At 41.2% G+C, this 17,197-nt stretch overlaps 1 protein-coding gene across 5 annotated transcripts in view; it reads right to left on the minus strand.

Annotated features, from left to right (window-relative positions):
- The window catches only part of EMC10 (ER membrane protein complex subunit 10), a 63,535-nt gene that overhangs the window by 5,138 nt on the left and 41,200 nt on the right, over window positions 1-17,197 (minus strand). For all 5 annotated transcript variants that reach the window (XM_076183596.1, XM_076183595.1, XM_076183592.1 and 2 more), the window contains one exon: window positions 11,930-12,020. In XM_076183596.1, coding sequence (XP_076039711.1) covers window positions 11,930-12,020 — 91 coding nt within the window. The remainder of the gene's footprint in view (window positions 1-11,929; window positions 12,021-17,197) is intronic.

Raw genomic sequence — 17,197 nt, forward strand, 5'->3', positions numbered from 1 at the left:
AACTCTTCCTATCATAATCCTATTTACCACTACATAATCCATTAGCGCTCTATCTACCACCCTTCCCTCCACCACCCTCTCCCATGTGTACTTATGCTTGACTTTCTTCCGAAACACTGTATTTGCTATCATCAACTCTCTAGACACATTTCCACCATCAACTCTCCACTACGATTCTTTCCTGGAACTCCACACTTCCCAACCACTCCATCGATTGGACCATTTCCCACCCTAGCATTAAGGTCTCCCAGTACTATTACATTGACATTTCTTCCTAAACCCTCTATGCACTCATTTAAATCTATCCAAAAGGCCTCCCTTTCTTCCACGCTCTTCTCACTGCCAGGCCCATATGCACTTACAAAGACCCACATCTCCTTTCCCAGTTTCACCTTCATCCACATTATACTTGAGGAAACCTCCTTCCACTCCACTACCTGTTTACCTATCTCCTCACTTACTAGAATAGCCACCCCTTCCCTCCCTCGCCCTCTCTTCACTCCTGATAACCTCCCACTTACACTCCCAAACTTACACTCACCCTTCCCTTTCAACTTAGTTTCACTCAAAGCCAACACATCCATCTTTCTTCTCACAAACATACTACCTATCTCTTCCCTTTTACTCTCATCTGTACCACATCCACGCACATTAAAAGACCCAAACCTTAGGGTGCTGGCCCGAGGCCCTCCAGCACCCCTTATGCCTTCACTTTTCTTTTTAGGAATATGCCTCGTGGGGCTACAGGGAGAAGGATGCCTAGTCCCTCTCCCCGTCCCTTTCTTTTCGCCTCTTACGATCCAAGTGGGAAACTTGGTGGCAGTATTCTTTCCCCCCACCACAGGGAATTCCCCCATCACAGAAAGAGAATACTCAGAGAAATGGTACAGGACAGCAACAAGGGGTTGGGGGACAGCATAACGGAGGGACAGTCATAGTATAAAAGTGTCATCATTTCTCTATGAACAGAATTTCTTCTATCATAGACAAAATGATGTGTGGCTCTGGTCCGTAGGGGCGCCCCATATAGACCCTAAAGTATCGACTGCATGCTACTTTGCCACAATAACAAGCAACATATTATTATTTAAGGGGGCCGTCGCGATGAATTTCCGAAAAAATTGAAATATTAAAAAAAAAATTCCGTTATCTAGTGGCCTTTGGCAAGCCAGTCCTGAAATATTTCAGCAAAATACCAAAAATAAAGGAGTTATGACTATTTTTCTGACCCCCCCCCCACTTTCCAGTACACCTTTGCTGCACATATGTTCGACTAAGTTATTTCATCACAATAAAAATGGCACAAATGCAATGTATTTTGTTATTCACTAATAAAGACTAGCTGGAAACTTGTCCTACACGTGGGGAAAGCACTTCGCACTCATGAGTAAACTGAGAGAATTATTGTGAGTAGGCAGAGAAAGCAAATTGTCGCTCCTTGGAGAACTTTTATTTACTTTTATTTGAAGTTATAATCATTTCAAGAATGCCTAAACATTCGAAGATGAAACGTGCATTTCATGAAAGAGCTAAGAAACTGAATCAAATTATTGAGAAAGAGTGTACTTCTGTCTCGGTTATTACTGGAGATGACTCATAGCAGTGCTGCTGCGCACCCGGGCTCGCTACACTGACCGTGTTATCACACTCCTCTGCCCCTCCACATCCTCTTTTCTCAAATGATGTCACCGTAAACATCGAGCATGCGTGACGTACCATCATGTGCCTCTTCAACTGAAACGCTCCGAGTGCTTTTCATCACAAGAGCGACTGTCATTGATCATAACTTTGGAAGGACACATAATCTTCTTTCTCACTTGGATCCAATCCCATCATTACAAAAGCACTTGAGGAACAAGACAAAGATACAGAATGGAAAGGGACACCAAAGACCAGAAAGAGGAAGAGAAAACTATCGTTCAGCTCCGATTTCCAGCCGGGAGCTTTCTAGTAAGCGAACCTGGCGACAATGAGGGAGGTGGTGCCTCCTGAAACCCTCGCCTTCTGAGCTGCTAATACCTTGTAAAAGGGGGGACCAGGTACCAGCTACACTTTATAATAACATGTGAATGACATAGAATGCATGAAGATTGGTGCAGAGAAAAAAAATCTAAATGAAATATATAAAAAATGCAGGGAAATGTATTTTGAACTTCAAAGCTCAATATCTCAAAACTACACTTTTCTCTACATTTTTTCTATCTCCTCCATAACTACTTGGCCGATTTTAATGGGGTTTGAATCATTTGAAAGCTGAATAAATTTGCAATTTTTTTACCGTGTCGTTTTTCATTTTTTGTGATGGAAGTCGATATATTGTATTTTATGTACAAAAAAATAAACATTTTGTTTTTTTCTCCTAAACTATGAGGAAATTCCAAAAACTGTACAATAATTATTTAGGTATTGCTATAGAGCATTAGTGGTATTTTTTTCAGCATGCTCAGTCAATGGATAAATGAGGAGATAGAAAGTTTGTAATTTTTCAAAAAATGATATGAAAATTGGTGGTGAACATCTCAGTATATGTATATATATTAAAAATTCGTGAAATTCCGATCATAATTAACGAAGTTCATTCTTGAGCGCGACAGCTCCCTTAAAGAAAACTAATTCAAAGGTGTATTTATGATGTATGGACGATCGTAAGCAGGGCTGTTGCTGGTACAGGTCAGTGCACAGTACTACAAACCTGTACCAGCAACAGCCCTAATTAGGTCAGGAGACGATGCAGAGATTCTGCAGGATTATCTTAACAAATTGTTCACATGGTCAGTGAAATGGCAAATGAACTTCAATATCTCTAAGTGTAGCATGTTAAACGTAGGTCTACACAACCCTGAAAATAGATACAGCTTAGATAACACGCTTTTAGAGAAAACTGAGTGCGAGAGACTTGGGAGTTCTAGTGAGTGGACCTTAAAACCAGGAAACAGTGCATTAGCACCAGGAATAAAGCTAACAGAGCATTAGGTTTCATTGCCAGATGGTAACGAATGGAAGTGCAGAGGTAATTATTAAACTCTATCTAGCAATAGTTAGACCCATCCTTGACTATGCGGTGCAGTTTTGGTCTCCGTCCTACAGAATGGACATCAATTCTTAAGAATCATATAGAGAAGAATGACCAAAATGATACATGGACTCAGAAATTTGCCTTATGAAGAGAGGCTTAGGCACCTTAACATACACTCTCTGGAAAGACGCAGAGTGCGGGGTGATCTAATTGAGGTGTTCAAGTGGATCAAAGGCTTTAACAAGGGTGATGCAAACAAGGTCATCATATTAAAACAACAGGGCAGGACTCGCAGTAATGGGTATAAACTGGACAAATTTAGATTTAAAAAGGAAATGGGCAAGAATTGGTTTACTAATAGGGTGGTCGACGAATGGAATAAACTTAGTAACCATGTAGGAAGCGCTGAAACTATCAGTTGTTTTAAGAAATGATTAGACAACTTTATGGATGGGGATGACAGGTGGTGATGGATACAGAGTTGCCTAGTGTAGGCCTTATGGTCTCTTGCAGTCTCCTTCTTTCTTATGTTCTTATGTGACGGGCAAAGTTTAAAATGAGAGCCAAGCAAAGGTATGCAAGGGAAAGGGTGGTTAACCCCTTCAATACGATGATGCCTACGTAGCCGTCATGAGGAGCAAGTGGGTATGCGAGTATGCCAATGTCGGCGTCTTGATTATATATATTGTAGTTGTACCTGCGTGACCCTCATACTCTGTAAACTGGCTTCATCATATTTTCTATGGTTATAAAAATTCATGGGTGAAAGAGAACGAGCAATACAGTGGTAACTTTATTTTTTATAATGCGAGTATTATGGTGCAACATCGCACGTCTAGCAGCTAATGCTGCCTGTGAGATTTTGGCCCGTATTGAAGGGGTTAATAGGGCATTAACCACTTCAGTACAAGTCAAATTCCCATGTGCAGCATCAGATTCCATATGAACGTTGCATCACACTACTTGCACTATAAAATATTAAGTCATTGCTGTATTATTCTCTTTTACTCAGAGTACTAATAAACACAAAAAATGTGATCAAACCAGTTCACAGAATCTGGGGGTAACTCATGTACAGTACAACTACAAAAAATATATATAATCAAGAAGCTGATGCCATCATCCTCGTGTACCCACTCGTACCTCATGACACCTATGTAGGCATCATCATACCAAAGTGGTTAATTGATTATGCAGTGATATCCAAAGGAAGGATAGGGAGAGTTTTAGATGTTCATGTTTTCAGGGGAGAGTGGGGGAATACCAGATAATTTTTTGGAAGAAGGAAATAGAGTGGAGGAAAAGGAAAAGGATTGGGGGTAAAGAGATGCTAATTCTTAGCAAAATGAATGAAAAGGAAAAAGAGAATGAATACCAGGAAAAGTTAAGAGAGTTCTTGTCTATTCTCTAATTTTCTATCATACATATACCAAGGCTTTTTCCCCCTTACAAGGGAGGTAGCCAAAAAGGGAAAGGCATAAAATCATTTCCACCCATTCCATCCCTCAATACACTCCACACCCCTCCACCCTCCCTCTTATCTGAGCACCTCCTGGATGACGGGTCATCCCTGCACCTTGTACACTGCCCTGGGTCAGAAGCAGTGTCGCAAGACACAGCACATCCACAGCAAGGCCGCTTCATTAAATCGGCGACCCCCCCTCTCCGTCCCCCCATTGCATAAAAGGAGAAGACAGGGAGAAATCCCTTTGGGCTGCGTCAAATTTTGCTCACACATACTACCTCACCCCCCATCGGGCGGGGGGCCCATTCCACCTCATGCAATCACAACATCATCCATATACAACCATTCTCCATTCACCCCCTGTCTTCTGTCCTCTCTCATCCTTCCTCAACAGACATTCCCCTCTTCCTCAAAGCCCCCTTCACCCCATCCATCCACCTCATCCTAGGACGTCCCCTCATGTTCACTCCCTCCACATCTGCCTTCCATACCTCTTTTACTAGTCTTTCTTCACTCATTCTTTCCATGTGTCCAAACCATCCTAATATTCTTTCATCAACCCTATCTCCCAGCTCCTTTTCCACCCCTGTTCTCCTCCTCACCTCCTCATTTCTCACTCTATCTAGCCTAGTAACCCCCATCATACTTCTCAGACACCTCATCTCAAACACATTCAAACTCCTTCTCTCTTCTTCTCTTATGTTCCATGTTTCTGCCCCATACAGTGCTGTTGGCACAATCACTCCTTCATGCAGTCTCCTCTTAGCATCCATTCCCAAATGTCTATTCCTCATTACACTCTTTAATCCACCAAGGCATTTACTCACTTCTCTCAATCTACATTCTACCTCCACCTTCACTCCACCTTTTCCTGCCACATTTGCACCCAAGTATCTAAAACTATCCACTTCCTCCAGTCGCTTTCCCTTAATGCTTCACTCCACCTTTTCCTGCCACATTTGCACCCAAGTATCTAAAACTATCCACTTCCTCCAGTCGCTTTCCCTTAATGCTCACTTCCAGTCTACTGCCACTTTCACCCCTTGTACATCTCATCACCTTACTTTTACCCACATTTATCTTTAGCTTTCTTCTATCACATACTCTCCCAAACTCTGCCACCAACTTCCTCAATCCCTCCTCCGATCCTGCCACAAGTGCAGTGTTGTCAGCAAACAACAGCTGGCTCACCTCCCACTTTTCTCCATTTTCTTTAACCATCTCCAATCCCTTGCCCACTACCCTTGCATTTACCTCTCGCACCACCCCATCCATGTATAAGTTGAACAGCCAGGGCGACATAAAGCATCCTTGACGAAGTCCCACCTTTACCTCGAACCACTCACTATCTCCATTTCCAATCCTGACACAAGCTCTACTATCATAAAAACTCTTGACTGCTCCCAGAAGCTTTCCTCCTATCCCATATATCTGCATAACCTCCCACAGTGCCTTTCTGTCTACCCTATCATAAGCCTTTTCCAGATCCATAAAAGCCCAAAAAACATCCTTCCCCTTTCCTATAGCTTTCTCACATATCTGTCTTACCACAAAGATCTGATCTACACAACCTCTACCCATCCTAAATCCACACTGTTCCTCACCAATTACTCCCTCTGTTCATCTCCTAATCCTCTCAATCAAGATCCTCCCAAAAGCCTTCCCAACTACACTTAACAAGATAATCCCTCTGAAACTACTACATTCACTCTTGTCCCATTTTCCCTTGTAAAGAGGAACTATACAGGCACTCCTCCAGTCCTCCGGCACTCTACCCTCTCTCCAGCAAACATTAAATAACCTCACCAACCAGTCCACCATCACTGTACCTCCCTTTTTCAGACATTCTGCATGGCATCCATCCAGACCAGGTGCCTTACCTGCTTTCATCATCTAAACAACTGCCTTCACCTCATCCTTCCTTATTTCTCCTCCATTCTCCTCACTCATCACTCTCATTTTCTTCGCATTTCCCACTGCAGCTATCTTTCCCTCCCTATCCTCCTTCACATTTGCTGTACACCAATCTTCCTTTCCTATGCTTTTCATTTCTCTCCATGTATATTTCTTCCTTTAGTTCAGTCTCAATGAGTATATGGTCACTCTTTCCAACTGATGTCATATTGGATTTTATCCACAATTTCAGGTTCTGTTGTAAATATTAAATCTAGTCTCGATGGCTCCTCATTATTTCTATATCTGGTGTTTTCACTAACCTACTGTGTCATTGTATATTCCATGGTCATATCCAGTAATACATTACCCCACAAGTCTTCTCCACCTTTCACTGCCATGCCCTCCCAACAAATTACTCTGCAGTTAAGTACCCCATACTTACCAGGTTACTTCTGCCCATTAGTATATTTGACACTGTGCTTGTAGCAGAATCAGAGGAGAGATTATGGAGGTTAGTGATGGAGTTTGGGAAGGTGTATGAAAGAAGGAAGTTGAAGATAAATGTGGGTAAAACTAAGGTGATGAGATGTACAAAAGGAGAGGATGGCAGCAAATTGAAAGTATTAAGGGAGAGATACTGGAGGAAGTGGATAACATTAGATACCTGAGGGGTGAATGAGACAGAAAAGGGAGGAGTGGAGGTGGAGGTAGAATGTAGATTGAGAGAAGCATGTAAATGTCTTGAGGGATTAAAAAGTGTAATGAGAAATAGACATTTGGAAATAAATACTAAGAGGAGATTGTATAATGGGGTGATTGTGCTAACAGTGCTATATGGGGAAAGAAACATGGAACATAAGAGTGGAAGAGTTTAAATACCTGACGAAGTATGGTAAGGGTTACTAGGCTTGATAGAGTGAGAAATGAGGTGAGGAGAATGGGGGTAGAAAGGTAGTTGGGAGATAAGATTGATGAAAGAGTATTGGGATGGGTTGGACACATGGAAAAAATGAGTGAAGATTAGTAAAACAAGTGTGGAAGGCAGAGGTGGAGGAAGTGAACATGAGAGGGTGACCTAGAATGAGATAGATGGATGGATATTAAAGAAATGTAAAGAACTAGCAGACAAAATATACAACATAATAAGTTGCTCGCTCAAAGAAGGAAAAATACCAGAAGACTGGAAATATAGTGATATTGTACCAATTTATACATACATATACCAAAGGCTTTTTCCCCCTTACACGGGGGATAGCCAAAAAGAAAAAGGCATAGAAACCACTCCCACCCATTCCATTTCCTATATATTCCATTCCCCTCCACCCTCCTCCCATCTTGGCACCTCCTGGATGACGGGTCATCCCTGCATCCTGTCCACTGCCCTGGGTCAGAAGCAGTGTCGCAAGACACAGCACATCCACGGCAAGGCCGCTTCATAAATTCGGCGACCCCCCCTCTCCATCCCCCCATGCAGAAATGGAGAAAATAGGGAGAAATCCCTTCAGGCTGCGTCAAATTATTTCTCATACATACTTCCTCACCCCCCATCCCCCACCCACTCCCTTTCATGCATCACAGCATCATCTATACACAACCACTCTTCATTCACCCCTACCTTCTGTCATTTCCTGTCTTTCCACTACAGACATTCCTCTCTTTTGTAATGCCCCTTTCACCCCATCCATCCATCTCATCCTAGGATGCTCCCTCATATTCACTCCTTCCACCTCTGCCTTCCACACTTCTTTTACTAATCTTTCTTCACTCATTCTTTCCATGTGTCCAAACCATCCTAATACTCTTTCATCAACCCTATCTCCCAGCTCCCTTTCCACCCCTGTTCTCCTACTCACCTCATTTCTCACTCTATCTAGCCTAGTAACCCCTATCATACTTCAGACATTTCATCTCAAACACATTCAAACTCCTCTCTTCCTCTCTCATATTCCATGTTTCTGCCCTGTACAGTACTGTTGGCACAAGCACTCCTTCATATAACCTCCTCTTAGCATCCATTCCCAGATGTCTATTTCTCATTACACTTTTTAATCCACCAAGGCATTTACTCACTTCTCTCAATCTACATTCTACCTCCACCCCTACTCCTCCTTTTCCTGCCACATTCGCACCCAAGTATCTAAAACTATCCACTTCCTCCAGTCTCTCACCCTTAACATTCACTTCCAGCCTGCTGTCACTCTCTCCCCTTGTACATCTCATCACCTTACTTTTGCCCACATTCATCTTAAGCTTCCTTCTTTCACACACCTCTCAAACTGTCACTAACTTCCTCAACCCCTCCTCTGATCCTGCTACAAGTGCAGTGTCATCAGGAAACAACTGGCTCACCTCCCACTTTTCTCTATTTTCTTTAATCATCTCCAACCCCTGACCCACTACCCTTGCATTCACCTCTTGCACCACCCCCCATCCATGTAAAGATTTAACCACTTCCATACGGTGATGCCTACGTAGGCGGCATGAGGAACAAGTGGGTACTCGATGATGCCGACGTAGCCATCTTGATTATATTTATTGTAGTCGTACCTACGTAACCTTCATTCTCTCTAAACTGGCTTCATCATATTTTCTATGGTTATCAAAATACACAGGTGAAAGAGAACGAACAATTGAGCACTGACTTTATTTTTTATAATGCAATTATTATGACGCAACATCGCACGTCGGGAAGCTAATGCTGCCAGACGTGCGATGTGCCCCGGAGTGAAGAGGTTAACAGCCAGGGCAACTTAACACATCCCTGACAAAGTCCCACCTTTACCTCAAACCATTCACTCCATTTCTAATCCTAACAGAAGCTCTACTACTCTTGTAAAAACTCTTGACTGCTTTTAACAGCTTTCCTCCTATCCCATATATCTGCAGCACATCCCACAGTGCCTTCCTGTCTATCCTGTCATAAGCCTTTTCCAGATCCATAAAAGCCCAAAAAACATGCTTACCTTTTCCTATAGCTTTCTCACATATCTGCCTTAACACAAAAATCTGATCTACACAGCCCCTACCTGTCCTAAAACCACACTGTTCCTCTCCTAATCTTCTCAATCAAGACCCTCCCATAAACCTTCCCAACTACACTCAACATACTGATCCCTCTGAAACTACTACACTCACACTTGTCCCCCTTTCCCTTGTAAAGCAGAACTATACAGGCACTCCTCCTGTCCTCTGGCACTCTACCCTCTCTTAAACAAAACATTAAATAACCTCACCAGCCAGTCCACCACAACTGTACCTCCTTTCTTCAGACATTCCGCATGGCATCCATCCAACCCAGGTGCCTTACCTGCTCTCATCATTTTAATAGCTGCTTTCACTTCATCCTTCCCTATTTCTCCTCCATTTTTCTCACTCATCAAGGTAATTTTCTTATCACTTCCCACTGCAACTACCTTTCCCTCCCTATCTTTCTTCATATCTAGCAACTCCCTAAAATATTCTGCCCACCTTCCTCTCACTGCCTTCTCTTCCATTATCATCTCTCCATCTGCACATTTTACCTTTTCTTCTCTACTTGATTCACCTCCTCTCTCTCTTTTAATTTCCTTCCAAAACATCTTTTTATTACTTTCAAAATTTTCTGTCATACTCTTACCCCATTTCACATCTGCTCTCCTCTTTGCTTCTTTTATCTTATGCTTTACTTCCCTTCCCTTTACTTTGTACCTCTCATGCGATTCCCTCGTCCTAATTTGTAGCCAATCTATGAATGCCTGCTTCTTCTCTTCTACACCTTTCTTTGCTTCCTCATCTCACCACTCACTAACCTTCCCTCTATTTCCTACCGCCCTCCTTGTTGCACACACCATCTTTGCACACCTTATGACTCCCTCCTTGAACCATCCCCATTCCTCCTCCACTCCTAGTTCTATTCTATCCTTTACTCCCTCCTACTCCTCTTTCACCTTCTTCTTATACTCATTCTCCTTTTTTCTCTCATTTAAGCAGTTCACTCTAAGTACCTCCCTAACTTCTGCCCTTTTCCTCTTTCTCCACCTATTCTCCACTCTTAATTTACCTTCCACCAGATAATGATCTGATATTCCCCCACCCTCTCCCCTTAGAACATGTACATCCTTAACTCTTCCGACCATACTCCTGGTCACCACTATATAGTCCATTAACACTATCTGCCACCCTTCCATCCACCACCCTCTCCCATGTGTACTTATGCTTGACTTTCTTCCAAAACACTGTATTTGCTATCATCAACTCTCTTTCAAGACACATCTCCACCATCAATTCTCCACTACAATTTTTACCTGGAACTCCATACTTCCCAATCACTCCATCTATTGGTTCATTTCCTACCCTAGCATTAAGGTTGCCCAATACAACTACATTGACATTTCTCCCTAATCCCTCTTTACATTCATTTATATCTACCCAAACAGCCTCCCTTTCCTCTATGCTCTTCTCACTACCAGGCCCATACGCACTTACAAAAACCCACATCTCCCTTCCCAGCTTCACCTTCATCCACATAAACCTTATCTTGGCTCCTCCTGGATGACAGGTCATTCCTGCACCTTGCCCACTGCCCTGGGACAGAAACAAAGCAGCAAGACATGGCACAACCACAGCAAGGCTGCTTCATTTAATTGGTGACCCCCCTCTCTGTCCCTTCATGCAGAAAAAGAGAAGACAGGGAGAAATCCCTTCAAGCTGTGTCAAAATGTCATTCACACATACTCCCTTAGCCCCCATCCCCCACCCATTCCCTTCCATGCATCACAGCATCACTCATACACAACCATTCTCCACTCACCCCTATCTTCTGTCTTCTCCCTTCCTTCTTCAACAGACATTCCCCTCTTTCCCAATGTCCCTTCCACCCCATCCATCCATATCATCCTTGGTCACCCCCTCATGTTAACTCCTTCCACCTCTGCCTTCCACACCTCTTTTACTAATATTTCTTCACTCATTCTTTCCATGTGTCCAAACCCTCCAAATACTCTTTCATCACTCCTACCTACCATCTCCTTTTCCACCCCTGCTCTCCTCCTCACCTTGTTTATAACTCTATCCAACCTTGTAACCCCTACCATACTTCTCAGGCATTTCATCTCACATTCAAACTCCTCTCTATATTCCATGTTTCTGCTACTCTCATAAAAACGCTTGACTGCCCTAAACAGCTTTCCCCCAATCATATATCTGCAAATCCTCCAACAGTGTCTTCCTGTCCACTGTGTCATAAGCCTCCAAATCCATAAAGGCCCAATTTTTGAGGTTATAACATCCTTCATTTCTAATTTTTTGCCATTCACCATCATATACTGCTCCTTTCCATGTATGAATAATATCCAATCTAGTAGTTCAACATTAACATTCTAACTTCTAAGTTTCTATCAAAATGGTGCAAAATTTGTACCTTATTTCTTTCATAGCAAAACTGCAAGTTAATTTCTGGTGTACTTATTTCACTTTTCCAAAATACTGTCACCCCTACATATTTTTCTTTACTCAAAATGAGTTACATATGCTATATCATCAATATATGAAAAATATGGCTTGTGATTACTTACATATTTGGCCAGGAATGATCTATTATCTTTGCCCTCAGCTTTTTCATGTTTCATGGCCTCTAACTTCTGGATGTAAGTGGCAGTATCGGGCCTAAAAAACATATGAAATATCAAGAAGGGAAAATAGACAGGTACAATATGAAACATATATTAGCTATTTTAGTGTAACATGCAACTTTGCATCACTAAAAATGTCAGCAAATATAAACTTGTTTGAATAGTACATAAAATTATTTTCTGTGTTATGTTAAATTAAGACCCATTTGCTCATGTTTAGTGTTGACAAAGGCTCAGTAGTACTTAACCTCTTCAGTACGGGTCAAAATCTCGCGGGCAGCATTAGCTGCCAGACGTACGATGTCATAATAATACTCGCATCATAAAATATAGTCACCGCTTATATCGATCGTTCTTTCTTTCACCCGTGAATTTTGATAACCATAGAAAATGTGATGAAGACAGTTTAGAGAGTATGTCATTACGCAGGGGCAACTACAATAGATATAATCAAGACGGCGATATGGCAGCCTCGCGTATCCACTTGCTCCTCATGCCGCCTACGTATGCGGCACCGTATGGAAGGGGTTAATAACTTAATACAGACTTGTTGGCACTTAAATGACAAGCAGGGCTGATGAATCATGTTCTTGGCCAAGAAAAACCTAAATGTGACATAGGTCACTGAGTTTAAAACCAGTGTGGAAATGACTACGATGAAAGTTGAAGACAGCACCATGAAAAGTAGAAAGTTTGTGGTGATTTATGTGTCTCCCAAAATGGGCTCTTGGAGGGAGGGCGAACATTAAAAAATGTTAGATGATACAAGGCATTCATTAAATGACATACTGAAAGATGGAGGTAACCTGGTACTTATGAGAGATTTTAACTGCAAAGAAATCTATTGGAAATAGATGACAGTGAAAGGTGGGGAGGACATGCAATAACACAATGGGTAAATGAAAATACCAGATACATAAGTAATGAAGAACCATCAAGACTTGATTTAATATTTACAACAGAACCTGAAATTGTGGATAAAATTGAATACAAGACACCATTTGGAAAAAGTGACCACATACTAATAGAGGTTGAACTAAAGGAAGAAATATATATGGAGAGAAATGAGAAATACAGAAAAGGAAGATTGATATACAACAAAACAGACTTTGGGAAACTCAACAAATTCTTTCAACAAATTGGGAAAAATTCTACATTGAAGAGACAAAAGTGGAAGAGAAATGGACGATCTTGATGGCAACCTATAATGAAGGAGTGAATGAATACATACCAAGACAGAAACTAGAGGTGCACATTAAATACTGGTTTAACAGAAGATGCAGTGAAGCAAAAGATAGAAGAGATAAAGCTTGGAAAAGATGGAGAAAAGATAAAAACCTGGAAAATGGCAAATATATATCAACCATAGAAATGAATGTGTAAAAGTGTGCAGAGAAGAAAAAAGAAACTACTCAGACATTATAGAAAAATGTAAAGATCAACCCAAACTATTCTATAGATACGTGAATGGTAAACTTAAAAATAAACTGGAAAATACAGAATACACAGAAGATCTAGAAATGGCCGAAGTCATGAACAATCACTTCAAGTTAGTTTTCACTAGAGAAAAAGTACAGTATTGGGACAAAGGAAGTGAAGTGGATCTCCCCCATGAGAGAAATAGCAATAACACAAAGAAATAATGGATCAATTAACTAACTTTGACTTAAGAAATTGCACAGCCTGGATGGAATTGCAAATTGGACACTAAAAGAATGTAAAGAACTAATGGACAAAATATACAACATAACAAGTTGCTCATTCAAAGAAGGAAAAATATCGAAAGACTAGAAAAATGCCAACATTGTACCAATATATAAAGGAGGAAACAAAAAAGAACCAACTGGTCTCCCTTACAAGCACTGTAGTGACAATTTGTGAAAAAATTATCAGGAATAGATGGATAAAACACTTGGAAGAAAACAATATAATAAACTCAAGACAATTTGGATTCTGACAGGGAAGATCATGTGCTACAAATTTAATCTTTTTTTACTCAAGACGAATCGATATACAAGAAAAATACAAGAAAGGGATGGGTGGGCTGATTATGTTTTCCTAGACTTACAAAAAGCCTTTGACAAAGATACATACACCATACATATACCAAAGGCTTTTTCCCCCTTATAAGGGATGTGGCCAAAAACAAAGGCAAAAAAAAAAAAAACCACTCCCACCCATTCCATCCCAATCACACTCCACTCCCCTCCACCCTCTTCCCTCCCTCTTATCTTGGCACCTCCTGGATGACGGGTCATCCCTGCATCTTGTCCACTGCCCTGGGTCAGAAGCAGTGTCACAAGACACAGCACATCCACAGCAAGGCCGGTTCATTAAATCAGCGACCCCCCTCTCTGTCCCCTCATGCAGAAAAGGAGAAGACGGGGAGAAATCCCTTTGGGTTGCGTCAATTTTTTCTCACACATACTCCCTCACCCCCCATCCATTCTACCTCATGGATCACATCATCCATAAACAATTTGTGAAAGAGTGGTCAAAAACAGATGGGTTAAGTACCTGGAAGAAAAATCTATACTGAACCCAAATCAATTTGGATTTAGGCAAGGGAGATCCTGTACAACAAATCTAATCTGCTTTTACTCAAGATTAGTAGACATAATACAAGAAAGAGATGGATGGGCAGACTGTGCTTTCCTGGACCTGCAAAAGGCATTCGATAAAGTACCTCATATGAAACTAATAAATAAGATAGAGTCAAAAGGTGGCATCAGAGGAAAATTATTGGAATGGATGAAAGACTCCTTGATTGGAAGGAAAATGAGAGTTGTAATTAGAGAAAAATTCTCCAACTGGGAAGAAGTAAAAAGCGGTGTCCCGCAAGGATCAGTACTGGCCCCAATCATGTTCACCGTATATATTAATGACATGAATGAAGGAGTGGAGTGCTATATAAAAATTTTTGCAGATGATGCAAAATTACTTAAGAAAGTAAAAACGGAAGAGGACTGCAACTCATTGCAACAAGATTTGGACACAATATGGAATTGGACTCAAAAGTGGGAAGTAAAATTAAATATTAAGAAATGCAGTATAATAGAATTTGGAAAGAGTAAAAACAGAATATCAAAAGATTACACAATTGGGGAAGAAAAAATAAATAAAACAAACTATGAAAAAGATCTTGGAGTGATGATTGGAAAGGACATGAAACCAGATAAGCATATAAATAAAATATTATGATTGGAAAGGACATGAAACCAGATAAGCATATAAATAAAATATTCGGAGAGACCTACAACTTATTGAGAGCAATCAAAGTGGCATTTGCTTATATGGACGAAGAAATGATAAAGAAAATACTAACTACACTAATAAGACCAAAACTTGAGTATGTAGCATCACTTTGGACACCCAGTACCAAAAAGAATATTAAGAAACTAGAAAGATTACAAAGAGCGACAACCAAACTAGCACCGACACTCGCTGAACTAACATATGAGCAATGACTATCCAAATTGAACCTACCAACTCTGGAACAAAGAAGAGAAAGAGGAGATTTGCTGACTATCTACAGAATAATGAAAGGAATGGAAGTTTTAGACAGGAATGACCTGTTAGTGTGGGAAAACAGTAAAACGAGAGGACACGGAAAAAATTGAAAAAGGATAGTTATAGAAAAAACTTGAAAAGGAACAGTTTCCCACACAGAGCAATAAATACATGGAACAAATTAGACAACAGAACAGTATGTGCAAACACTATACAAGATTTTAAGATAAAACTTGATGCGGAGAGATACAAAGACGGGTCACCATGAGCATAGCTCCCCACCCGTATATTACAACTAGGTAAATACAACCATTCTCCATTCACCCCTGTCTTCTGTCCTCTCCCGTCCTTCCTCAACAGACATTCCCCTCTTTTGCAAAGTCCCTTTTACTCATATCCATCTATCTCATCTTGGGTCGTCCCCTCATGTTCACTCCTTCCACATTTCTTTTACTAGTCTTTCTTCACTCATTCTTTCCATGTGTCCAAACAATCCTAATACTCTTTCATTCACCCTACCTCGCAATTCCCTTTCCATCCCCGTTCTCCTCCTCACCTCATTCCTCACTCTATCCAGCATAGTAACCCCTCTCACACTTCTCAGACACCTCATCTCAAACACATTCAAACTCCTCTCTTCCTCACTTATATTTCATGTTTCTGCCCCATACAGTGCTATCAGCACAATCACTCCTTCATACAATCTCATCTTAGAATCCATTCCCAAATGTCTATTTCTCATTACACTTTTTAATCCACCAAGGCATTTACTTGCTTCTCTCAATCTACATTCTACCTCCACCTCCACTCCTCCCTTTCCTGCCACATTCGCACCCAAGTATCCACTATCCATTTCCTCCTGTCTCTCTCCCTTAATACTCACTTCCAGTCTGCTCCCAATTTCACCCCTTGTACATCTCATAACCTTTTACCCACATTTATCTTCAACTTCCTTCTTTCACACACTTTCCCAAACTCTTTCACTAACTTCCTCAATCCCTCCTCTGATCCTGCTACAAACCCAGTGTCCTCAGCAAACAACAGCTGGCTTATCTCCCACTTTTCTCCATTTTCTTTAACTATATCCAATCCCTGACCCACCACCCTTGCATTTACCTCTCGCACCACCCCATCCATGTATAAATTGAACAGCCAAGGTGACATAACACATCCCTGACAAAGTCCTACCTTTACCTTGAACCACTCACTCCCCATTTCTAATCCTGACACATGCTCTACTACTCTCATAAAAACTCTTGACAGCTCCTAAAAGCTTTCCTCCTATCCCACATACCTGCAATACCTCCCACAGTGCCTTCCTGTCTACCCTGTCATAAGCCTTTTCCAAATCCATAAAAGCCCAAAAAACATCCTTACCTTTTCCTATAGCTTCCTTACATACCTATCTTACCACAAAAATCTGATCTATGCAACCTCTACCTGTCCTAAACACACACTGTTCCTCACCAATTACCGTATTTTACGCCTTACAAGAAGCACTTTTTTCCTAAAAAATACCCTGAAAAATACTGGTGCGTCTTCCAAGACAAATGTTGTATTGTAAGGCAACACCCAGGCTCAAGTGAGCTTGGACACTTGACCAATAGCAACCTGGATTTGTATGTTGAGTATCAACATACCATTCAAGAATAACATGCGTGAAGAATGGTCTACATGGATGGCAGAAGGAAGACATGAAAT

The sequence above is a fragment of the Oratosquilla oratoria genome, chromosome 4, assembly GCF_046742065.1.
Source record: "Oratosquilla oratoria isolate Oo_2021 chromosome 4, ASM4674206v1, whole genome shotgun sequence".
NCBI lineage: Eukaryota > Metazoa > Arthropoda > Malacostraca > Stomatopoda > Squillidae > Oratosquilla > Oratosquilla oratoria.